At 38.1% G+C, this 25,728-nt stretch overlaps 1 protein-coding gene across 15 annotated transcripts; it reads right to left on the bottom strand.

The window, feature by feature from the left end:
• Positions 1-1,550: 1,550 nt before the first annotated feature.
• Positions 1,551-25,722, bottom strand: tpm1 (tropomyosin 1 (alpha)). 15 transcript variants are annotated; one of them, XM_055191832.2, is made up of 10 exons: positions 25,476-25,715; positions 24,473-24,598; positions 24,202-24,327; positions 20,175-20,308; positions 16,784-16,901; positions 16,467-16,537; positions 12,910-12,985; positions 11,814-11,876; positions 10,712-10,781; positions 1,551-2,320 (listed from the first exon to the last, which is right to left on the bottom strand). In XM_055191832.2, exons 1-10 carry the CDS (start codon positions 25,587-25,589, stop codon positions 2,238-2,240), a joined length of 981 nt encoding a protein of 326 aa, XP_055047807.1. In that variant the 5' UTR covers positions 25,590-25,715; the 3' UTR covers positions 1,551-2,237. The 15 variants fall into 15 exon arrangements, with proteins under 15 accessions (XP_055047807.1, XP_055047802.1, XP_055047798.1 ...); XM_055191826.2 differs by lacking the exons at positions 1,551-2,320; positions 12,910-12,985; positions 24,202-24,327 and adding exons at positions 7,204-7,390; positions 9,589-9,667; positions 15,662-15,737 and having other exon boundaries at positions 25,476-25,718; XM_055191821.2 differs by lacking the exons at positions 1,551-2,320; positions 24,202-24,327 and adding exons at positions 7,204-7,390; positions 9,589-9,667 and having other exon boundaries at positions 25,476-25,713.
• Positions 25,723-25,728: the final 6 nt, after the last annotated feature.

The raw sequence follows: 25,728 nt of genomic DNA, 5'->3' as shown, positions 1-25,728 counted from the left end.
CTCGACCAATCTGACTCCTTCACGCGACTGACTGTCACTGCCTGCACTTTCAACTGTCCTTCGTGGCTGCTGCAACTTTCGCCACTCTTAATCAACTCTATAAAACAAAAGGTCCTATTGTATTTGTGCATATAGATGAATTAGATAAATTAATAGAAACAACACAACGTCAGCATATTTCGCGGAGGTTTTAACTGCTGCCAGCACAATGAGAGCTTACAGTTTAAAGAGTAACTAAACCCTTAACCAACTTTTTTAAGTTAATGATCTGTAAGAATTATGCTTTATTAGTGCTGTTCATTGATTTTAGTAAGTTTTTTGACATTTGGATATAAAGTGTTTCAATACTACAATATATGGTGTAAAAACGTCTGAGTGCTGCCCTCTTCAGGTTGAACGGTGGCTACTGCAGTTGAATTTTCCTATTGGATGTTGGGTCCAAAAAGTAACTTGTGACGTAAGCAGGTTCAAGCTCACCACGCCCTTGTTACGATCTCACCACACACTTGGTACCATAGATATGATGTCTATGCTTGGTACGAGCTTAGTTCGTCCCCTCTATCTCCGTTGGGATCTGCCCACTTTTCTTGCATTTTTCAAATATTGCCAGTGGGAGGAGTCAGGCTCTGACCAGGGGTTTAGTTACGCTTTAAAACCAAGATGCTGCAGCCAATGAGCAGCCGGCGGTGGCTGGTTGCAGCCAATGAGCAGCCGGTGGGGGCTGGCTGCAAGATGACTTAACCTCCTCGCTCATGTTTTATCAGACAACTACTACTCAAGATTTTGCTTTAGTATAATTTTCAGGGAAATTAAAGCGGGATTCGGGATTAAGATTTAGCTTCAGTATGATTTTCGGGACAATTACAGCAGGATTCGGGATTCGGGACAGGAGCTTAGATTTCGGGACTGTCCCGAATTTTTCGGGACGTCTGGTCACCCTAGTACGCTCAAATGTAAATACATGGTCAATTTCTACACAGCATAACAAAAAAGCATACGTCAATACATAGATAAGACATCATGTTTAACCTTGCATTTAGTATTAGCACCATTGCCAACAGTACAAATTTTGCATCACTTTTAACAGCGTAGACATTACAGAAAAAGTTAAATGGTGTAATATTCTTGATACAGTACAGGTAGTTGACATGAAATGTTTTACATGCTATATTTGTATATTGTCATACCATATTAGTATGTCTTGACATCTGAAATGCTAAAGAAATCAAGCATGGATACAAATTTTTAACTTATTTACTGTGTGTCTGCTTGTACAGCACTACGCCAAAGATTTCTCTGTGTTTTGGCCTTCCCTTCCTACAGTAAATATAATAGGGATATGATCAAGCAAACCCATGACATTCTTCCAGGGCAGCTCAATGGCAACAGAAGCAAATATTTAAATGCAATACAGGAAGCAGATGGACAGATTATAATGTTGTTAGGCAACATCCTCTCTGTTATTGGCAACATCAGTGGAAGATACAAAGCCTCTGTAGTGAATGTGAATGTTAAGAATGAAGCTTCAAGTAAAAGGAAAAACGGCAGGCTTTAGAAAATGTCAAATGGAGTGGTTTTATTTATATTTTACCTTTGTACATTTTATATGACATACATTAATACACCTACATTTAAAAATGACTAAAATGAACAAGGCACAACCAAAAAAATATGATTTCATCATATTTTTTCCCAAATTCAAAATGAAGGCATTTTGAACCACTTGGGTTTCACCACGATTGAATAGAGAACCCAATAACGCATTTGCGAATAATGTTGCCTGACATTTAGGGGAGGAAAAAAGACAAAAATAAATAAAAGTTGATGTGTAAATAAATCCCAGGGCAGGGCTAAATATTGGCACGAACAAAAATCCAAATTGTAAATGAATCGAATCTATAAGCTACAAACTGTTAGACGTCTGCCTTCACAGTAGCACCAGTACACACAGGACAACCTAATCCCATGTACACTAAAGAAAACCTTTCGATTAAACTTGGCTTTAGACTCGAATGTCCACTATAACAGCAATGTTCATATTGAATTAAGTGCAATCATTGCTAACATTTTGTCTGTGCACAACCAGAATAAAATAAACGCGTACCACATTATTACATTAAAACATATGGAAAACTAAAGCTTTCGTAACAATTGGCACGTCCATTAATCTGTCATGACGGAAAAAAACAACACAAGGATTACAAAATGCAGACATCATCATCGTGCGACCAGGTTGTTCACATGTTATTGAGCTCCAATAGAGTCTGTTCCAACATCTGGTTCATATCAAGATTCTCTTCTTTAGCATGTGAGAGTTTATCTGTTTGAACATCAAGCAAAAAGGCATTCATATCAGTCAAGTCATGCAGCATGTTCATTCAAGACATTAGTTCATAACTACAGTAGCAGTCGTAACGCCACTGACATCCTGTTTGAAGGACATCGTGCAACACTGGTCACTAGTAATGATTGTCACACACTCGATGCATGCTTTAAATGGTTAACCTTGTGAGACATACCTTATATACAAAGTGAATATACATTTATTTATATATAACAGACATGGTTATAGAGTGCGGACTCTTGCATAAAGCAAAACGCTTTGGATTACATCCTGAAAAACTTGATAGCTGGCTTTTACACAAACGCTGCCTTCAAGTCCGAAAGTTGTGATTACGATGATGAGATTCATTAATTTATGTGAAACAGACTGATTTATGCACTTTAGTTGCACACTGTGTGTGCATTTTATTGGTAATTTGCAGACAATTATGGGAAATGTAGTGAAAAAGTTGTGAAAGCGTGTCATTTCAAAGACCAGCTACAGTAATGATTCCTATTTTCTGGTAAGCTTCACTCTATGCTAGTTGCAATTTGATGGCAACAATTAAAAAACGTTATTATTTGCAAAATTGATTAATGCTTTAATTATTTCAGCCAAACACCAAAAAAACAAATTTTGTCATTTTCGGCAGAATATTTTTGGTGGCCGAACATTTGGCGCATGCCTATCGCTCACGCAAGCTCATCTCGTAAATACGATCATTCAAACGTGAAGGCAACATGACAAACCTAAGTAACAACCTCTCATTCACTGAAGATTCATTTTTTTAATACAATATTTGGTGATAAGACACACAAGTCCAAGTTAGTCTTAATCCTCATTCAAAGCCATTCTTAGCTCATTAGAGAGATGGCGGTTTCTCTCCAGTTGCTGGTAGAGACCATCTACAGGAGCGGTGGAGGCAGCAGGTTAAGAAAAGAGAGAAACAAAGAATAGAGTGAAAAGACAGACATCAGAGTAGATCAAGTATGCAGAAAGGTAAGTTAGCATTGGTTGAAACACACAGTTATTAATAAACAGAGTACAGACGTCACAGCCTAAAACAAACCTGAGGATCTACAGTAGTGGAAGGATTTCTCAATGGATGGTTTTATCAGCGTAGCTATGGTTTGTAAGGGTTAATATCAAAGGAAGGAGCAACTATTTGACTTTAAACTTGCATACCTCTGGAGAACTTGTGAACAGTAGATTAGGAGTTTCAGAGACCGCTTTGTGGAAACGATAACATTGTGGGTTTTGACTGGTCATAACACATACAGTTTCTTACTTTAAATGGTAAATGCCCTTTTTAAAACTGAAAAGAATAAAGGTTTGTGAAACTAAGCTAAAGTACACTACTGGAAACAAAATCAATCTTAAAAGAAATGATGCAAATGTCTTTCATAGTCCTATCGTAGTCCCATTAGTTTTGCAGTGGTATTTGTGTGTATACAAAGTTCCTGTATTTTTTGTTTGCATCTTAATAAAGATACTAAATAAAACATATGAAGAGTCATTACAATGTATTTGAATGAATCTATTGCTACCCGCAATGCTGTGAGATTAAACTACTTATTTGGATGTTTAATTATTCAAGTAATCTCCAATAACCACTTAATACAATTAAAAAGCTCAGATGCAAGTGCATTTTAAATGTTTTCTTAACTTAACAGAGTCTGATAAAAATGCTGAGAGGAATTTCTGAATGGCCTAAGGCCGGGATTAAGCGGATGTAAAAAAAAATTTGGCACTAATATCATGATCATTTGATTTTTGACATAAGCGGCTTTTGCATCTGAGCTCCTCAATTGCACATTATTATGAGACCCTAGACCATAAAACCCTTTAAAATGTATACATCAATGGAAAGCTTATTTATTTAGCTTTCGGTTGATGTATGGTTTTTTAGGATAGGACAATATTTGGCCGAGATACAAGAGTTAAAATTCTGGAACTTGAGTGCAAAAACTCGCATTTAAAGGGACACTCCACTTTTTTTAAAAAAAGAACCTCATTTTCAAGCTCCCCTAGAGTTAAATATGATTTTTATCGTTTTGGAACCCATTCAGCCGATATCCGGGTCCGGCGCCACCACCTCCAGCACAGCTCAGCACAATCCACTGAACCTGACCAGACCATTAGCACCGCGCTAAAAATAACCAAAGTTTCGATATTTTTCCTACTTAAAGGAATATTCCATTTTCTTAAAAGAAAAATCCAGATAATTTACTCACCACCATGTCATCCAAAATGTTGATGTCTTTCTTTGTTCAGTCCAGAAGAAATTATGTTTTTTGAAGAAAACATTGCAGAATTTTTCTAATTTTAATGGACTTTAATAGAACCCAACATTTAATACTTAACACTTAACAGTTTTTTTCAACGGAGTTTCAAAGGACTAAAAAACAATCCCAAACGAGGCATAAGGGTCTTATCTAGCAAAACAATTGTCATTTTTGACAAGAAAAATAAAAAATATATACTTTTAAACCACAACTTTTCGTCAAGGTCCGGTCCAGCGCGACCTAACGTAAATGCTTAGTGACGTAGGGAGGTCACGTGTTACATATATAAAACGCACATTTGCGGACCATTTTAAACAATAAACTGCCACAAAGACATTAATTAGTATGAGTTGACATACAACAACGTAGGAACGGTCCTCTTTCAAGACGCTTGTAAACACTGGGGCGGAGTTTCGCGTTCGTCCTCTGTGACCTCTTGACGTCATGACGTATTGTGTGGGGTCAGCTGGTGCATCACGACCGGATCTACACGACGAGAAGTTGTGCTTTAAAAGTGTATATTTGTTATTTTTATTGTCAAAAATGACAATCGTTTCGTTAGATAAGACCCTTATGCCTCGTTTGGGATTGTTTATAGTCCTTTGAAACTCCGTTGAAAAAAACTGTTAAGTGTTGAGTTAAGTATTAAATGTTGGGTTCTATTAAAGTCCATTAAAATTAGAAAAATTCTGCAATGTTTTCTTCAAAAAACATAATTTCTTCTCGACTGAACAAAGAAAGACATCAACATTTTGGATGACATGGTGGTGAGTAAATTATCTGGATTTTTCTTTTAAGAAAATGGACTAATCCTTTAACTTAAACTTGACTCGTCTGTAGTTGCATCTTGTACCAAAACCCAACAAAAGTTGTGATTTTCTAGGCCGATATATCTAGGAACTATACTCTCATTTTGGCATAATAATCAAGGACTTTGCTGCCATAACATGGCTTTAGGAGGCACAATGATATCACGCAGCAGCCGAAAATAGTCCCCTACTATTGAAAGTTACTAAGGGGACTATTTTCGGGACTCTCTTGTATTCAAGTTTTAAATAGGAAAAATATCGATATGCTTTGGGTTTTTGTTGAGCGCGATGCTAATGGTCCAATCAGACTCAATGGACCGTGCCAAGCTACGCCAAAAGTGTCAGCGCCAGACCCAGAGATCGGCCGAATGGACTCCAAAACGGCAAAAATCAAATGGTCACCTCCAGGGGAACTGGAAAAATGAGCCTATTTTTACAAAAACTGAAGTGTCCCTTTAAAGTCCAAATGAAGTCTTTAGCGTAAATATTACTTATTAAAATGTCGGTTTTAGTGCTTTCTACTGGCTTTCTGTGCAATGACGTTGTTGACCTAATGAGGGAAATTGTAAGCTTTTACATAAACCAAACTTGAATGGGAAATCCCCAAAGAACAGGTAGAAATGCAAAGTTTGTAGGCGAGTTTCTGGCCAATTTTGATCGCGATTTTGCTGCATCCTTCAAATGCTGCATAAAGTTTTTATATTTAAGTATTTCAATTTACAAAATATCTTTAGGGAACATGATCTTTGCATGGGTCAAAATTATAAATTTTTCTTATGCCAAAAATTATACGTAATGTATTTTTTGCTCTTTCTACAAATATACCCGTGCAACCTACAACTGGTTTTGTGGTCCAGGGTCACATATAATGAAACATGGGTGGCAACTGCTGCCACAACGCAAGTGATTTTGCATTTACTTAAAATATTCTGCAGCTGGTTAAAATAAACCCCTTAAACAAAACATTCGTACTTTAAAAGGCGTTTTTATCTTCTTCACTTGTCGCAACTAGGCACTAGACTTGTCGTTCCTTCCTTACGGATCAATTTTATAATGTTTAAATCTACATTTTCTAAACTTGTAGCACACAGCAAGAAATCTAGTAAAATTTATCATAGCAGAACATCTTTGCTATCAGTGGAAATACACATTCCTACCAGTAATTGATTCAGGTCAAATGACAAACTGTGACTTCTGTATTTTTTAGTAGTTAAGTACAAGAAACACAGCAAGCTGTTATTAATATAGTTTAAGGAACAGAATATACTTACCAACAAGACTACAAGTGACTCAACTACTTCCATGAAAATATTATAATTGTATGGAAATTTGAATGGGAGGAAACACTAAATTTGCCTAACATGTAAATGCATGTGAACCGAAGTATAGAGCTCTGAACACCCACATGAAGAAACCAGCTTTGGAAAAATGTGAATTATTGATCTCTTCAGAAAGTTTATGTAATTAAAGAATAAAAAAAAGTGCTATTGTGTGTACAAAGTCATTGCTGAAAGGCTTGTACACTTTGCTGCGACAAACAACATGGCTGTATTTAAAGCATAAAATTAATTTCTTAGCAATGTTCTTTTACGGTTTATTGTTCTTTTACTTTGTGAAGAGGATTTAGCTGTTTATATTATAAACCATGGATATCACCCATCAACATCCAGATCTGGCTCTATCTGGCTAAACAATAAGTAGTCAATGACTTTTAGCAATTCTTCTCCACTTTATTAGAGCCACAAAACACACAGAAAAGAAAGCAAAAGGACAAAAACAAGAAGGAAAAGATTTACATAGAAAGTTTAATTGAACAAAGCAGAGAGAATTCAAGATTCTGTACAAGAAATGTGAAATAAAACACAATGGAGACAGGGAAGGCAAGAATATGACAGGACATGAGATGCCCGATAAAGCGGAGTGATGTCGTTCAGCCGGGGGGAGGCGTCTTTGAAGTGATGCGAACAATTTATCTGCACAGGGAGGGGAAGTGGGAAAAAAAAAATCAAGTGGTGATGGAAAAGCAAATAGTGGGACAGTGGGGTAATTCACAACCAAACACAAACACAAATAAGAAACCACCGCACACAACAGCCAAAACATTTGCACGTTATTCGTTAAAAAGAATAACATGCAAATCTTACCTCAAAACTTAAACAGAAATGACGGCAAATCACTATACTGTACACACCATCCGAAAAAAATTGTCACTGGGACAGTACCCTTTAAAAAGGTCCTAATATGTACCATTGAGGTTAAACATGTACCTGTGAGTTAACACCAAGCACTCTTAGGTATTTTTATTTTATTTTATGTGAAAGTAGCTTTCTTTCTAAGAGTGCACTTAATGACTTACCAAACAGCGCATAATTTCGTCCTTAAAAATCTTACAGTCATGTGATCTTGACAGATCACAAAACTCTAAAGCCTGAAGTATAGTCCTGTTTTTACTGCACATGCGAGGGTCCACGTACAGTGCAGATTTCATAATTAGAATAGTACGCGCGCACAGGTACGTTCACCGCCAGATTTTTGTAAGTGTGCACACTGTATAAAGTGAAAGTGTTACCAATTGAAGTAATTTTTTACGTTTATAACAAATTAAGTAAAAAATTGAAGGTGAAAAACTACTTTCAAAAAGGTAACACCTTAAAACTGTAAAATTTAATTTATTTTTAATAATAGTTCGTAGGCCAGGATGCGCATGCGTCGATGATGGGTCCCGCTTATATGAAATATTTGGATCGCCCCAACCCGCACCACTGAATTTCTACAACCCATCCCATATTATATAGAAATAGGATAATGATAGACATTTTTAACATTTACAAAGCAGTGTTTGTATTCACAAATTCCCGACCTTAATTTCTCCCGCACCTCGTCTTTCATCTTCACTTTTATTTCTACGTTTGTTTTGAGCTACTTGGCGCTTTTGCACCATGAGGCCAAAGGTTTGGGGGTAGCAAGTTACGTTGCGAAAGTTACGTTGCTATGCAGGCCTACGTAATTTAACCATATCAAAGAACCTAATAAAATATGAAAATGTATATTCGCAAACATCTAATATAAGCTATAGGGAATTGCATGCAACATACGTTTTATTTAATGACCCAACCCGCCCCGCAATAGTGACAATTTTTTTACCTGGCCCAACCAGACCCGCGGGTTACGGTTATGAGACAACGCGCACATCACTAGTGTAAAGCCAGATTTATAGTCGTGCGTAAGTTCTACGCCGTAGGCTATCCGTAGCTCGACGTGCACCTCACAATTTTTAACAGCACGTCAGTTCTACACGGACCGCAATCTTAAAACAACAGAGACAACATAGAAAAGCTATTCTTTACATGCACCGGGGTTAAGATTTCAGTGATGCAAATAGGGCTGGGCAACATATCATTTGCAATATAATAGAAATGGTTCTGTTGCGGATGTGATATTAACCAACATTGCAATCAATACTGCGATTATTTTAATTTGAATTGTATGTGGGAATAGAAATAAACCAGTTCCTTCAAACCATTATCTTTAAAGAATCCAAATACTGATTCGATTCACTCATATCATGCAAACATGCCCCTAACGTGGTATTTATATGATTTTAGTAAAAGTATATGGGCACATATTTCCATTTATTAAAATGTATAGTTAAACAATTACTTTTGTCCATTTAAATATAATTTGCAACAACGGGTGCCTACATGATGAGTCATATGATTACAAAAGAAAATCCTTTAGAAGCTAAAAATCATTGTAGCACATTGTAGTCATTTTTGCCCAGCCCTAGTACAGCATGTACTGACCAACCAAATCAACCGAAGATATGAGAGTTAAATTTGTTTCTTCACAACATTAGAAAATTTCTTTACAATTTTTAAAAACTTTACTAACAATGCTCCTATACGTCGCTTCTACAAGCCATGGTGCTTCCAGTCTAACACCCAAGGGTGAATTTGCTATACCCAAATGATCTAATCTGAATAACAGTAAAATGAACCATGGTTCTTGTAGAATTACAGCGATAGCAGAGCGTTCAAAACAGAGAAAAAAAGGTGTCACAGCATGCGAATTTAAGCAACAAGACCTAATTCACAGAGGGTGAGAGACAGACAAGGGGATTATGGGTAATGGGGAGGGACACAGGCACGTGCAGAGACCGCAGATGAATTACATTGATGTCATGTCATTGAGAGCGTGGTCAAGCTCCTCACTGATGGCTTTGTACTTGAGTTTCTGGGAATACAACTCATCTATTGGTGGACGGGGATGTGGGAGAGCAGGGTGGATAGGAAGTAGGTGGGAGGGGGAAGAAAGAAATGCAGGAAGGAAGCATCCAATCCAGTGGCAAGACAGGCCCCCATGAACAGAGAGATAGACCGCAAGACAGTGACATGAAGAGAGTTGGGAGGGAAAGAGAAAATAAAAGTTATAGAGGAATGAAATGAAATAATAAGTTTAAGAGAAAAAACATAATAAACTATAAATTGAAGAAACAGAAACAACCAAGACTTTGACACTGATGGATTGATATTTTTAAACACTCCTTAAATTTGCTATTGGATGGCAACAGGTAGGGACGCCCCAAATTCGATGCACCAAATTTCTATTTTGGACAATAGAAAAAATATATACCTAACCCTCTTAAAGGGAGAGATTGTGCAAAAAGCAAAATTCAATCATTTACCTTAATGTAAAACCAAACCTGTGTAACTTCCTCGCTTCAGTTGATCACAAGATATTTCTCAGTATGTTAATGTTTTGTACAAGGCGACTATTTTTAGCAAACTTTGCACACTAAACATATGCATTGCATATCACTAAATGATTGTTTTGGGGTGTAATGTCCCTTTAAGACATCTTCCTTGATCACCAACACACATAAAGTCTGAACGTCCTCTTCTCTGTCATCGCAACATTATTTAACGGAAAAGTACTTGTGTAAATCCAAACAGGTGAAAACGTCATTTAACACCACCTCATAAAAACCAAATCAAGTTTAAACATTGTGCAAACCAGACCTCCAGCTCTGGTATCATCTGGCAAAATAATGTTTGGCTGATGTGAATAATGATCGGGCTTTTCCATAAACGTAATTCTGTGACTGAATAGATGAAAGTTAAAAGAAGGCCGTTGCGGAAGAAGGTACGAGGAATGGGACAGTAAAGAAATAAGATTAAAAGCATAAGCAATATTGTCCCCGAATGTTTCAAAAGCATGTCTATGAATGAGGTCATGAAATAATAACAGGGTCAGAAATGAAATCGAAATAAAGACTGAGGTGAACCAAATCATACCTTCAAGGTCGTCAATGGACTTCTCAAGCTTGGCGACTGATCTTTCAGCGAACTCGGCACGGGTCTCAGCCTACAGGAAGGAAATTGTCATTTGAATATTTCTAGCAAACTTTGTAACATTAAAACACACATGCAAAGACGCACATACGCTCTTGCACTATAACGGAAGAGCATCTGTACTATTTAAACCAAGGTAGATATATTTGTGGCACAGCTTTACATTTTTAATTGATGTGGGCCACAAGAAAGGAAATTATATTAACTATTAAAACAGCTTAAAACCTTGCTCATCACAATTTTGAGCTAGATTAATTCATCATCTTAAATTTTAAGATGCTAAATTAGGGATGCATAACGATTAATCACGATTAATCTATAGCAGAATAAAAGTTTGTTTACATCATATGTGTGTGTGAACTGTGTATAATAACTTTGTATAGATAAATGCACACACATGCATGTATACATTTAAGAAATGTATTATTATAATTTATATTATATTAATTGCGATTAATCGCATACAAAATAAAAATAGAAATATATATAAATATAAACATTTATACACACACTTAAATGTTTCTTAAATACATACATGAAATATTAATATAAAAATGTATATATACATAACATACAGCACACACATATCTTGTGCAAAAAAATCACTTATTTTGTATGCGATTAATCGCGATTAATCTTTGCCCAGAACTATTAAATATATTTTTCCTTAAAATTATACATGCATGTGTGCATATTTATATATACATAATTATTCTAAACAGTTCACACACATATATATGATGTAAACAAAAACTTGTATTCTGCTATAGATTAATCGCGATTAATCGTTATGCATCACTTTGCTAAATGTATCAATTTGTTGAAAATAAGTGAGTTTTTTGTCGAGTTCCTAATAAACATAATTAAATGAGATAATTTCTTTGTAAAATATTTAAGAGCTGATCAAAATACTGATAAAAAACGCTTTTATTAATAGCAAAATACTATGGTGATACCGTAATAAGAATTCGGTCATAACCACCAAATGCAACTGTAAATATAAATACAGCTCAAGTTCTCTTGATAAAAATCTGTACAGCTCAGCCTCCTTCAGTTTGTCAGTCAGGACCTTGATCTCCTCTTCATATTTGTCCTCCTTCTGTGAGTACTGTAGGAGTTACATAAAGGACAAACATTAAGACCCAAACCAGCACATCGACAACATGAATCACTTAAAAGAACCAATTCACAATTTTACTCATTTAAGTCTTTGGGAACCCATGAGCGTTACCCACTCATGTTGAGAATCACACATCATCATCTGAATGAAAATGGATGGTTGGTCACCAGCTTAAGTATTTTTATTGCTGGTTTCCAGTGCGAGTTACAGTACTTGTATCCCTTCTAGGCTTCTGAGGCAGCAAGACTTAAAGGGCACATATTATGCAAAACCTACCTTTACAAGGTGTTTGGATATAAATGTGTATTGGCGTCTGTGAATACATCAACCCTAGAGTAAAAAATTAACTTTCTCCATTTTTAATCCACATTAACCAAAGCAGTCTCATTAGACATGCCATTTTGATTCTCTTGTTAATGTGATGTCACACAAACAAAGCCCCGCCCACGCCACTGACTGGTTAATTTTACACAAAAGCTTTTTTAAATGTGTTTAACATGCTGTAGCGCTAATGGGGCTAAATATACTATTATCTCAGACTGTATTCACAAGAATCAGATCTATTTTTAACCAAAAGCGCTCACTGTCTGTTTGTAAGGGAATCAGGAGCTCATTTGCATTTAAAGGTACACACATAAAAACAGCTCCCACCTAAGGGCATTTTGGACATGCTATCTGTGGGGTACTTTGAGGTAAAACAGACTTTACATACATTCCAGGCATACCTGAGACTTATTACATCTTGTAAAAATGGGAATATAATGTGCCCTTTAAGTCTTACCAACCAGATCATGTTTCTAGTTTTGACAGTAAACAACACCTGTTCAGGTAAATTACTAATCAAATAAACTCATGCTGGTCTTAAACCGTATTTTCAGTACAGCATGTGACCTCCGTAACAATTCACCCTCTCTGCAATTAAAGCCAGCTGCTGTATTGATGGTTACTGTTGATGAAATACTGGTTATCCCGGTTTTCTCAGAAGGGGGCAGGACCGTGTGCCTGCAGGCAGCACACCTACCTTCTCAGCCTGGGCTTCCAGGGACTTCAGGTTGTTGGTCACAGTTTTCAACTCTTCCTCAAGCTCAGCGCATTTGCTGGTGTTTTACACAAAGAACGCACAGGTGAGGAGGCAGGAGTAGGAACGAGAGGAGGAAAGGCAGAGGAGAAGAGGAGAACCAGAGGCAGGATGGATGAAAGGACGTCAGGGTGACAGGAGATGGGAGAAATAAAAACAAAGACCCAAATATCAATCAGAAAGCAGGAATGAATGGGTGGGGGAGGCCAAAGCCACCCTTAACATAGCAGGAATGTGTCACAGGGTATACTCATTATATTTGATTGCACCGAACCGTACCCGAGTGGGATCACCCCCTCCCCCACTTACACTACACTATGAGCCATACAGAGTTTGCTTAGGTCATTAAAACATGTGATTGTTTTAACAAAACCCCACCTACAAATCAAAGTGCACCTTACCAGAGTAGACTTAAAGGGGTAGTTCACCCAAAAAATAAAATTGTCTCATTTATTTACCCTCATGTCGCTACAAACCTGCATACACCTCTCCGCCGCGACAAACACGAGATACCTTAAGGGGAATGTTTGCACCCAAACCGATCATGGGCCCCATTCACCTCCACAGTATTCTTGTTTTCTACTATGGAAGTCAATGGCGCCCATGATCAGCTTGGGCACAAAAACTGCTCAAAATATCTCGTATTTCTCAGAACAAAGAAACCCATGCAGGTTTGCAACAACATGAAGTCAAGCAAATTAGATAATTTTCATTTTTGGGTGAACTATACTAGGGATGGGGACGAATTATCGATTGCTCGAGTACTCGAACGTGGCATCTATACTAGGGATGGGGACGAATAATCGATTGCTCGAGTACTCGAACGTGGCATCTATACTAGGGATGGGGACGAATAATCGATTGCTCGAGTACTCGAACGTGGCATCTATACTAGGGATGGGGACGAATAATCGATTGCTCGAGTACTCGAACGTGGCATCTATACTAGGGATGGGGACGAATAATCGATTGTTCGCGTACTCGAACGTGGCATCTATACTAGGGATGGGGACGAATTATCGATTGCTCGAGTAATCGAACGTGGCATCTATACTAGGGATGGGGACGAATAATCGATTGTTCGAGTACTCGAACGTGGCATCTATACTAGGGATGGGGACGAATAATCGATTGTTCGCGTACTCGAACGTGGCATCTATACTAGGGATGGGGACGAATTATCGATTGCTCGAGTACTCGAACGTGGCATCTATACTAGGGATGGGGACGAATAATCGATTGCTCGAGTACTCGAACGTGGCATCTATACTAGGGATGGGGACGAATAATCGATTGCTCGAGTACTCGAACGTGGCATCGACAATTGATCACGAAAACGATGACCGTGTAGGTTTATTTATTTTTTGTGGTTATCGCGGCATTTGGATATCTGCACTCTATGAAAGGATGAGTTCATTTTAACACATTGTTTTGTGTTATCCTATTTAACACATTATGTGTCATTTCGTGTTGATTTTGAGTTTAAATAAATTATATGGTCAACACAAGATCTGTTAAAATAATACAAAGTGTGTTGTTCCAAAAATAAAACAGTTAAGTTAAGGACAACACATTAGATGGGTTGTCCTTAACTAGACACAAGATGTGTTATTTAAACACATTCGTTTTAAGAGTGTGGTTATCATTACAAGCACCTGTGGTACTATAAAGACTGTTGTTGACGACGTGTTTGATGTCGACGTAAGCTGCGCAGACTGGCGTATTTCCTCATATCGTCATAAAAAATAATTATTTTCATCATGATGCGTATGCCCCACCCCTTTGATCACCCCGCCCCCAGTTAATCGAGTACTCGTTTTTCAGACCTATGGATTAATCGGTATAAAAAATGATATACATGCACATCCCTAAACTATACCTTTAAGCATACCGCACCCTGGTACGGTACGGATCGATCACACTAGCAAAACGAACCATACTTTGGGGGTCAAACATACTCTGGTACGGTACGGTACACACAGTGTGAGTAAACCCACAGTGATAAATCACTCAGAGTCGACGAAACCAAAGCATGCAAGTTGCAGCATTCCTGCTTGGTTAGAAGGGCATAAAACTCCAAGTATCCAAGGGTTTTAAAGAAACAATTCCCAATCCCCAAAATTAAATCTCTCCATTTATACCCAGCCTCATGTCATTTCAAGCTCAAACATTCTCATATTTTTGCATATCTTTGCATATTTGAGAAATAAATGGGAAAATGGTTTCATTTTGGGGTGAATTGTTTCTTTATTACGAGAGAGGAAATGGACAAAGCGATGAAGAAACTCAAATAGACACCATATATGTTCCCAAAATGACACTTCAATGCAAATTTGTGTTTATAAAGCAAGTTGTGCCATTGTCTGGCACCCATATACAACTAAACTTCTTTATAATAATGGATGTAAAAAAAAGTTGTTCCACATCTAGTCATGTTTGGGACATGACCCAAAGCAACTTGAAAGGTATACATTTCCATTTTGTGTGCTCCCGGGGTTCGAACCCATAATCTTTCGAACCGCTAAGCTACAGTAGCACAATGATTTCTTTCTTCATCGCTCGTACAATAAAAAAAATAAATCACAAGGCAGCATGGGTGTCAGGAGAAGCGGTGCGGTAGGTTACGGCAGGTACGTGAGGTCAGGAAGCATAGGAGGTTATTCGTGTATGCGACCTAATAAGTCATGTGTAGTACCTGCTCTTCTGATGCTCTTAATGACTTATAGCTTTGGTCCACCACTCGTAGCTCTTCTTGTAATTTTCGCAAGCGTCTGTTAGTGAGTACAGGAACGCAAGGCCATTCCAAACACGGGCACGCAAGTTAACAGTGCATGCAAACAAAAACAGTCAAACAAAAAGGATGTGATGCAGGAATTAAGTATTAGCAATATGGGAGTAAAATGTGTATGAGGTGCACACACACGCATCAAACTTGTATAAAATCAGCAGAAAGGCTGGCTATTGCGACTAATTCAATTTAAGTCAATATTGATTCGTTTCGGATTATTAGCCCTACTCCAGACCGATCCCAAATTGGGCATTTCATGTGTATTTGCAAATCTGGTTGACTTAATTTGCCTCCAGGTCCACAAAACTGTATTTCCCCACTGTTGTGTTACATTACTAAAGGGTGTCTTTAGACCACAACAGCCACATGGCAGGCAAATTATTTGGGGTTATTTTCCATTTCGAGTGCTTTGTTTTTAAACGTTAACAAATACTTAAACTTTTTAGTTAATCAAGTCCTAAAAAAAATCTAACCAATCAGAAGGTGCTCGGCCTACAAAAGCCCTTCACATGTTTAATAATCTTTGCGCTATTATCTCTAACAGAATCTCTAATAAATATATTCTGTCTTAAAAAAAAATTTTTAAGTACACAAACCCAGATATGATCTGCTTGCGTGTGTGTGTGCACGCACAATTCATGCACATGCATGTGTGAATGTATGTGTATAGGGTTTATAAAAACATGCAATGGGCTTCAAGAACACCCCGTACCCCTCAGACAGCTCAGCACGTTCCTCTGTACGCTCCAGCTCAGCCTCAACGATCACCAGCTTACGAGCCACCTGCACACACGGGCCAGATGGGACGATTACACACAGTTGTAATCACATAACACCCTTAATTACACAAATCGAAAGAAACAAGTATGCTTTGTTCATTTGAAACTACTCCTTATTAAAACTCATTACAAAACACATCTCTTCAAAGTTTACGCTTTTGCTCGTTCACACTTCAAGTGTAAAAAGGTCACGTGACTCGAGTTGGGCAGGAAGTGTCTTTTTTCCTGTGTGTGCATGTGTGAAACCTGCCTCCTCGTATTTGCGGTCGGCCTCCTCAGCGATGTGTTTGGCCTCTTTAAGCTGGATCTCCTGGATTTCCATCTTCTCCTCATCCTTCATAGCCCTGTTCTCAATGACCTTCATGCCTCTGGATGGAGAAAACAAGGAGAAATGCGATTAAGTCTTCTTTCGACAACATGATCATACAGTTACGATCAAATAACATTTGCAGATGCAGATCTGTGCACTGCTGAACTTTAGACTCGAGTAGATTTAGCAAAGATTTTCAGTTGTTATTCTCTAAACCCCAAGGTTTCCTGTGATGTCAGAATAGTCAGTTGTCAGAAGAGATGAATGGGGAAGGGAAAACTGTGCAATGTGTTAGCACTTAAGATCTAGACCAGGTCTCGGTACAGAGTGGCTCTATGCTGGGACAGAGGGCCTCTGTGTGAGGAAACAAAGGAAGGGAAACGCAGCCTAGCGCCCCTACAAATTGCTGTTTATTCGAGCTCTACGTAAACAGCTCACGTCAGTTGTTTAGGCCAAACACAGCTTCGTAGATTCACAACTACCTCCTGCAAGTGTGCAATTGATGCTTTACTGAATAACAACAAAAATTAAGGAATACAGAAGCCAAAACTTAACTAAATCATTTACAAAGCAACTGAAGGCTAACCAAATACTACAACCTTCTCCCATGTCCTTGAGTTTTCTCACGTAGGTTGAGGTATTTAAAAAACGTTAAACACTTGCAAAAGTAGCCGAATAGTGATTTCTCCTCCCAAGTAAAAGCAAAAAAACATGAACTGCTTTATTTAGTTAAAGGAAAACACCACCATTTTTCAATATTTTACTATGTTCTTACCTCAACTTAGATGAATTAATACACACATATCTTTTCAATGCCTGCACTTAATTTATGCACAGCGCGTCATGAATGTGTTAGCATTTAGCTTAGCCCCATTCATTCCTTAGGATCCAAACAGGGATGAGTTTAGAAGCCACCAAACACTTCCATGTTTTCCCTATTTAAAGACTGTTACATGTCAGTTACACAAGTAAGTATTGTGGCACAAAATAAAACGTGGCGATTTTTTTAAGACTTAGGTTGCAGCACTTCGTCCTCTGGCGCAGTAACATCATATTGATGTTATTGTGCCAGAGGTTGAAGTGCTGCAAACTAAATGATCTTCCGCCATACAATATAGTTCTCAATTTGTATACGCTAAAAATAGTCACATTTTATTTTGTACCACCATACTTACTCGTGTAACTACTCATGTAATCGTCTTTAAATAGGGAAAACATGGAAGTGTTTGGTGGTTTCTAAATTCATCCCTGTTTGGATCCTAAGGAATAAACGGCGCTAGGCTAAATGCTAACAAATTCACGACACGCTGTGCAAAGATTAAGCGCACGCATTGAAAAAAAGATAGGTATGCATTAATTCATCTAAGTTGAGGTAAGAACATGGTAAAATATTGAAAAACTGTGGTGTTTTCCTTTAAACGCAGACAAATTTAGGCTACTTTACATGACAATGTAGGAAAATGTGGAAAGTTTGTCCTTTACATTTTTGAAAAGTTTTACGTACACAACGATGTCAAAAAGATCTGTGGGCAGAGACGACAAAATTCACTGTAAAGTAATCTTTACAAAAGTAATATGTAAAGTAATATTTCGCCATCTACTGGCATAGGCTTGAATCTCATGAGAACTAGTCACGAGACATGTGCGAACGCATGATATCTCTGAATGTACTGCGCATGGATACATAACCAAACAATTGTCAAATAAGTAGTCTTGCGGGGCGTCTGAAACCGCTTTACTCGATACTATACAGTAGATGAAACACATTAGGTGAGTAGTATGTCCGAATTCATAGTATTCGGAAAACGGTGAGCGAAAAGTACCTGGATGACCTACTTCTTCTGGCTAGGGCTGTGATGATTAATCGTGCAAATGCGCATTTTCTCCATGAATGAATTTTAACGAATTACGGTGAAATGCCTCCACTCTCCGCTCTCGTGCAGAAACGCCATTTGTGCCACAGAAGTAGTACCATTACAAACACTATTCCAGGAAATGTCTAGAGGCATATTAATATCGCTGTTCTTCAGATTGTTTAGGTATTTTCATGATAACAAAGAATATTTTGAATGATTGTGTTTGACGATTTCGCTTTTTTAAATGCCCATTATAAATAACTCAAACTCAGTGATTTAAGATTGATAAGGACTTTCTACGGATCACATAGTATACACACAAGCTGTGCATAAAACACAGAATCGGCGATTTAGAATCGATTTCATACAGGTATTTTTAATGGGGAAAGCAATGTATCGCCACAGCCCTGCTTCCGGCAAGATCACGAGGTGTGCATTAGAAGGACACTTTACTATCCGTGAGCCCCTGGGAGAGAGGTCACCCAAAGAAGAACAGAAGCAACGCGACTATTCAATTGCAAATACATTATTAAACAGCTCTCCCTTGTGGGTGGTTAAATTGGGCTTGTTTTGTCATTTGTCCGAATGCATTTATACGATCCATATTCATACTATACAGTACCTACTGTTTTAACTGTCGATAAGTAGGTACTTCATCTAATTCAGTACGTTCACAGTATGCAAACGATGGATGTTTGTGCTTTTTGAAGCTGCACCATGTTCACCCCCATATCTCCCAACCAATGAGATCCAACCTTAATGTGCAAAATATAACAATTTTTCCTCACAAACATTTTATTGCTTGACCCTGGTGAATCCCATAAACGATAATTTTTTCACAATATGTTTGCGTTTAATTTAAGGAAGGAAGTCATATACATCTGGGATGACATGAGGGCAAGAGTAAATTCAGAGAATTTTCATATTTTGAAACTATTCTTTAAGTTTCCTTAATGAGAGCAGATGTTTTTAAACGACTTCTGTATTTTTGTGTGTAAAAATAAAACAGTTGCGAAACATTAACATGAAACTAACAGATTTACAAAAAAAGGAAAACGCTTCTATCTACAATGTGTAGTGTCCAGTCAGTGATTCTCTTTTCTATGACACACACATGAGCACTCTTTATAAGGGGCACCAGATGCATGTCGTGGGCTAGGAAGTGGTAGCATGTTGTCACTTCAATAACACAACCGTGGAGCTTGCACACAGTAACTAACCGCAGTTACTGCGAGGGGGAGGAATATCAGTTTAACTTGTTCTGCTTGAGTAAAGCAGGCTTGCTGAATACTTTAAAATATTTCACTATACTATAGTATGAATCTCATAACACCCCTTAAATTTAGGGGTTAAGCAATATCCATTTTGGAGTATTTGTGCATGATGACTCGCACACAAATTATTGCAATGCAATACTATGGCATAGATTGCAAAACACTGTGCTATATTATATAACATATGGGTATAATATTAACCTCTCGCTCTCATCTGCAGCCTTCTCAGCCTCCTCCAGCTTCTGCAGAGCTGTGGCCAGACGCTCCTGTGCGCGATCCAACTCCTCCTCAACCAGCTGGATACGTCGGTTCAGGGAAGCTACATCTGCCTCAGCCTTGGAGAACACAGAGGGATCGGAGTCAGACCAAGATCAACATCATTTGTAAAGCATAACCCCCCCCCCAGCCCATTCAGGGACACTTGTAGATTTTGATGACAGCATAGTTTGTCTCTAAACCAAAGTGCTACTCACTAGCTTCCATCAAGACTTTTGCTGTACAGTAGTCACACACACCCACACCATATAGCAGCTAATGGCTGCAACGCTAATGGACGAGAAAGTCAGGGTCCTTGGATCATTACCAAGCCACTGGGACAACAAACAGGCTGTGCACGGTCCCAACGGATCTACATAGATTACACTATTAAAGGCCAAACACATGACCAGAAGGCTGTTTGTGGGAAACATGGAGTTTTGTAACTACATGTTACATTATGAAGCTTGTGCATCTATGTAACACATTTTCAGGCCTCCTTACCAAAAGGGGTGTGGCACAAAAACAGGTTGCAGAATGCAGAAAACTAAAATGGCATTCCTGCAGTTTACGCACTTAAAAGAAGTATATGCTCCTATTATAGCCTCTTAAAGGGATAGTTCACCCAAAAATGAAAATTGTGTAAATTTTCATCCTCATGTCCTAAACCTGTATAATTTTGTTTTGATGAACACAAAAGATGATATTTTGATAATGATAGTAACCACTGACTTCCATAGTAGGAAAACAAATATTATGGAAGTATTAAGTATACAGTTGATGGTACCCATTGAATTCCATCATGTTTGTTTTCCTACTATGGTGCTCACCATCATTTATCAAATATTTTGTGTGTTCATCCGACAAAAGAAATTCATACAACATGGGTGAACATTTTGGGGGTGAACTACCCCTTTAATAAAGGATGTTGCTTGTGCTGTGCAGTTTTAGGTAGTGTTATGTTAAAATGTTTGACGTTTTATACTTTTAATACGTTTTATACAAATACATCCTACTCAAAGGCCTCCAAATAAAGGGAACTAATAGGGGCAAAGTGCATCCTATATCAGAGATATGGGTAACTAGAAAGCACAGATGACCATAACACCCCCACCCCAAGCGTCCCAAACATGTTTAACTCTCTAAATAAGCCTAAAACCAAAAATTAATGCCATGCACACTAAAATAACAGCTGTGTTTCCTGCAGTGACTATGCAAGTATGAATGCTGCTTTTAGAGAGCAAGGTGAGTCTACTGCGTGTGACAAAGCAGCTTGGCCATATAAGGCAGCATGCTCTCAAATGAAAGAGAAAGAGAGAGAGAGAATGAGAAAGAGAGAGAGAGAATGAAAAAGAGAGAGAGAGAGAAGGAGAGAGAGCCCGAGGCTTCAATACTCCGTCCATTATAATAAAACCACTACAATATAACAAACATGAACAGGTCTGTCCAGCATCTCCGTTGTGGGCTATTAGCTTAAATTTAGCTACGAACTCTGCCCTAAGGAAATTTGCTTATTCCAGCAGTTAAACTTGAATGACACCCGACTCTCCATTTTGAAGACTCGTGCGTAGAGATTCCGTAAACATTAAGTTTTAAGTTTTAACTATACACGGCCTTCGTATTTTAATGTCCCGTTTCCGCAATTTCACATACGCACTTAATTTAATCCGCTTATTCGGTCAGAATTTGAAAAATATCGCAGGAGCGATTATTTTTAGACGAGGTTAACCTGCTGCCCAATAGGGCGCAGCGGGGCGGCGGACAAATTCCGCTACGTTAATACCACACATCACATCAAGGTGCGCGCGACCTTACCGGACACGCGACTGTTACAATAAACGCATTCCCGGCAGACATACAGTGAAAAGGGTTACATTAAAACACCCGCGCTCGATAGGCTACTTCGTATCATTCTCAGCCGATTCTCTTGCTTTCCTCTCTACCGACAACTCCTTCTGCAGTTTCTCCGCTCTCTCTTCTGCACCGTCGGCCTGCTCCTGCAGCAGCTTAATTTTCCGTTTCACCGCCTCCAGCGATGTAGCAGCCATTATTGCGCGATATAACTAAACGAAAGCGTCAAACTGCGTGCGTTTCTGTGAGATGGATGAGGAGCGCAGAGACGCCGCTGCTGCACCGGTGCGTTGTGCGTGTGTGTAGGACGCTTACAGATTACACCGGAAGTAACCATGTTTTCATAGGCGAGCCTCTAACGACGTCATTAACATAAACTAGAGAGTATCTACCTGTTTTTATTTTTTAATAATTGAATCAATATCGTATGCGAGATAAACAAAATATGAGCTTAATATTTTGTATTAAAAACATAAATATTTTAGTTAAAAATATGCTGCTATTCTGAAAGATTAGAGGTGGGGTGTGTTTACGTCGTTCACCTGCTGCGCACCTGAATCTAGTGATCGATTGGCTAATGGGTAATAATTGGTGGGGTGATGTCAGGGGTGCTGCTGATGCTGAAACTGAGCTGTTATATTTGGAAAGGTTGTGAGGGGAGGGGGGTCGTGTTGCACTCATAGGTTGCACTGGGAGCCAATTTAAACTGTCCTGTAGTGCCCTCTAAAGACATAAGGAGAGAAGTGTCTTCGTTTTAAACGTCACCTAAATAATATTATAAAACAAATGTCATAGTTTAAACATTATTAAACGATTTCTCATCTATTATTGACTCTTGTATTGGCTCAATATAATATTGAAATTAAAATCATAATTTTTTGTTTAATAAATTGTTATTTTTAAAGAAAGGAATAAATAAATGTTATTTGTTATGGTTGTATGTTATTACAGATTGAAATATATTTTTATATCATAATAAACATAAATGTGATCCTAAACTCGAAAGGCAGTATAAAATATTAAAAATGAACATATTGTAGTTTTCTCATTGTAAACGAGAGGGCGCTATAAGAGCAGGTGATTTTTACTTGAGGACCACATTATAAAGCTCTATGCTTTGCATTTAATTATGTGCATGCTCTACATACATAAATTACCCAAAAACGTGTAATTATGCTTAATGACCCTTAAACTTGACACTCCTGACAACTTACATGACAACCCATTCACTTGTTTTCTATAAGGATTTGACTCTGTAATATTATAGAGCTTAAATGTATATAAACTTGTGAAATTCGTAGGTGAATACTTAATTTAGTTGCAAAAACAATGGATAGTTAAAATTTAAGAAAGATGATTACTTCAGTCCCTCATGATGGCTACTCAAGGGCAGGGCCCAAGAGGTTGAGCGTCCTAACCATATAAAGCACTAGGCTAAATATAACAGGCTGCCTGCTTACTCTCTTATGTCTTGGAAGGGTTGTCTTGTAATTTAAGTCCTTGCTCAGAATACTGTATTTATTTTTGCATAGCCAAGCTCCATGTTTGGTCAGATGCATGTGGATTGTCCAGATCTCAGATTAAAGATGACCTGACACTGTGCGACGTGTCACTTGTCTGTTAAATTTGCATCCAACATACAGCACATGAGCCTAAAATATGTGACAATACGTCATATGACATAACCATATGTCAGCTGTGGCTTTCCATAGGAAGGACACATCCTAAATTAATGTCCTATTTGTTTCTCACAGACAGCAATGAGATTAAATTAAAATAAATATTTTTTTTTTGGGGGGGGGGGCTTCAGAAACAATGTGCTCAGATTTGCTGTAATTCAAAAGTTCACATACATTTTTTTTCTTCAAATTCTTTAGGATCAATTTATCCAGACTATGCTACCCAGATCAGTTACTGTTACTGTAAATCAACACGTGTCTATTTGTAGGATTAACATCTGAGACAGATGTCTCATGAGCTTTGAAAGAGCAGAGCAAGACAATTTTCCATTGGCCAGACACACAAAAGCCACAATCATTTTCAAATATTGGGTCCATTGGGTAACATGCCAAAAAGTTTCAGACAGAAGATGCGTGACTGCACAGTGCTCGTCATACTTAGCATCTGCGGCTTTCTTGTCAGCCACCTCCAGTTTCTCCTGGGCATCTTTAAGAGCCTCTGAAAATTTGTCCAGCTCATCCTCAGTGCCCTTCAGTTTCTTCTGCAGTGCTACGAGGTCATCCTCAAGCTGCGTGCGTTTCAGTGATTGATAGACAGCAGTGAAGTGCAGGAAGCAGAGTGCGTGCGTGATGTGCGCGCAGAGGGGCGCGCGAGCACATAGACCGACAGAAGAAGAGAAAGAAAGAGTTAGGGAGATTCACACAGAAACACACCTGGGTGGCGACCTCATCCGCGGTCAGGAGCTTTTCCTCCACACTCTGGTACTCCTCAAGCATTTTATCGCGCTCGTCCTCGGTTACGCGCAACGTCTTTTCCAACTGAATTAGTTCGTCTTCTAACTACACATGCACAAATGACAGTTTTCATAACACATGAGGTATTACAATATAAGTACATTATTTTCCTAAGAAATCAAACATGGTTTTACTATAGTACAAGTTTACTAACAAAGTAATGCTTTTTGATGGATTGATTACCCTTACCATAGTTGTACTACATATATGGTTACGCTATATGGTTACTGTGGTGAGACCATATTAAATTTGTGGTTACTATGGATTTACTAGAAATAGTTAAACTATAGTTACTGTAGTTTAACTGTAGTTTACTTATTTATTTATGTATGCAATCAATGAATGAATTAATGGTTTAATGAAAAGTCTTAGTGTAACTTGGCGTAATCTGGAATGCCAATTTTTTCTCCATTGTAATATGATTTAAGGTGATAAAATCCCTTAAAACTGGTAATGGGCAATTACTGAAAAGTTAATTGGTCAAAGGTGTTAAAAATTTGTCCTATATTACACAAATTACTAAAATACTAAATATTTCACAGTCTAACAGGATGTTTGATAATAAAAATAATGCAACTGTAAACATCCCTTCTCAAAAATTAACCATGGTTTTAGTAGTTATAGTAAAAGTAGTACAGTTGTGTAGTTTTTACTACAAACACCACACACTACAGTTACTATAGTAAGTACATTTGTGGTAAATGCCATGGTTACAGTAGCATGCTTAATTTTAGGAAGGGATAAACGCATGCAGTTATGATGTCCTATTAGTCAAATGAATAGCTTAATAACAAGTTTCAGACTTATACTCCTTATGTTGACGTTATCTTCTTTACTATAAATCCACTCAGGCGAAGTAATAATCCGTATAATTAACCGGCGCGCGTGCAACTTTTATAAAGTCCTCAAATAAAGCGCAGACCTGTTTGCTTCTGTCCTCCGCCGCTTTCTTATCGCTCTCGGCCTGCTCAGCTCTGTCCAAGGCATTCTCCTTGTCGAGCTTGAGCATCTGCATCTTCTTCTTGATGGCATCCATGGCTGCTTACTTGTTTTTTTCCTTGGGATTACTGCGGAGGGATGAAGGCTGGATGCGCACACGCGTCTGAAGCGAACCGAACTGAGCGCAGGGCTGGAGTGCGAGCGCTCGTTCCTGTGCGCGCTCTCAAATATGTACT

This window comes from Misgurnus anguillicaudatus, chromosome 6 (assembly GCF_027580225.2).
Source record: "Misgurnus anguillicaudatus chromosome 6, ASM2758022v2, whole genome shotgun sequence".
NCBI lineage: Eukaryota > Metazoa > Chordata > Actinopteri > Cypriniformes > Cobitidae > Misgurnus > Misgurnus anguillicaudatus.
The sequence above is the reverse complement of the archived record's forward strand: the minus strand, read 5'-3'. Positions and strand labels throughout refer to the sequence as shown.

Bases quoted from the DNA above. Each gene is read 5' to 3' on its own strand.
- tpm1 (XM_055191833.2), bottom strand. From the start codon at position 25,589: ATGGATGCCATCAAGAAGAAGATGCAGATGCTCAAGCTCGACAAGGAG. The intron at 16,538-16,783 runs GCAGGTTTCACA...CCGTGTGTGCAG, and splicing joins CCGACCGCAAATACGAGGAG to GTGGCTCGTAAGCTGGTGAT. The intron at 10,782-11,813 runs GCTGAGCTGTAC...TCCTTCCTGTAG, and splicing joins TGACTGACAAACTGAAGGAG to GCTGAGACCCGTGCCGAGTT.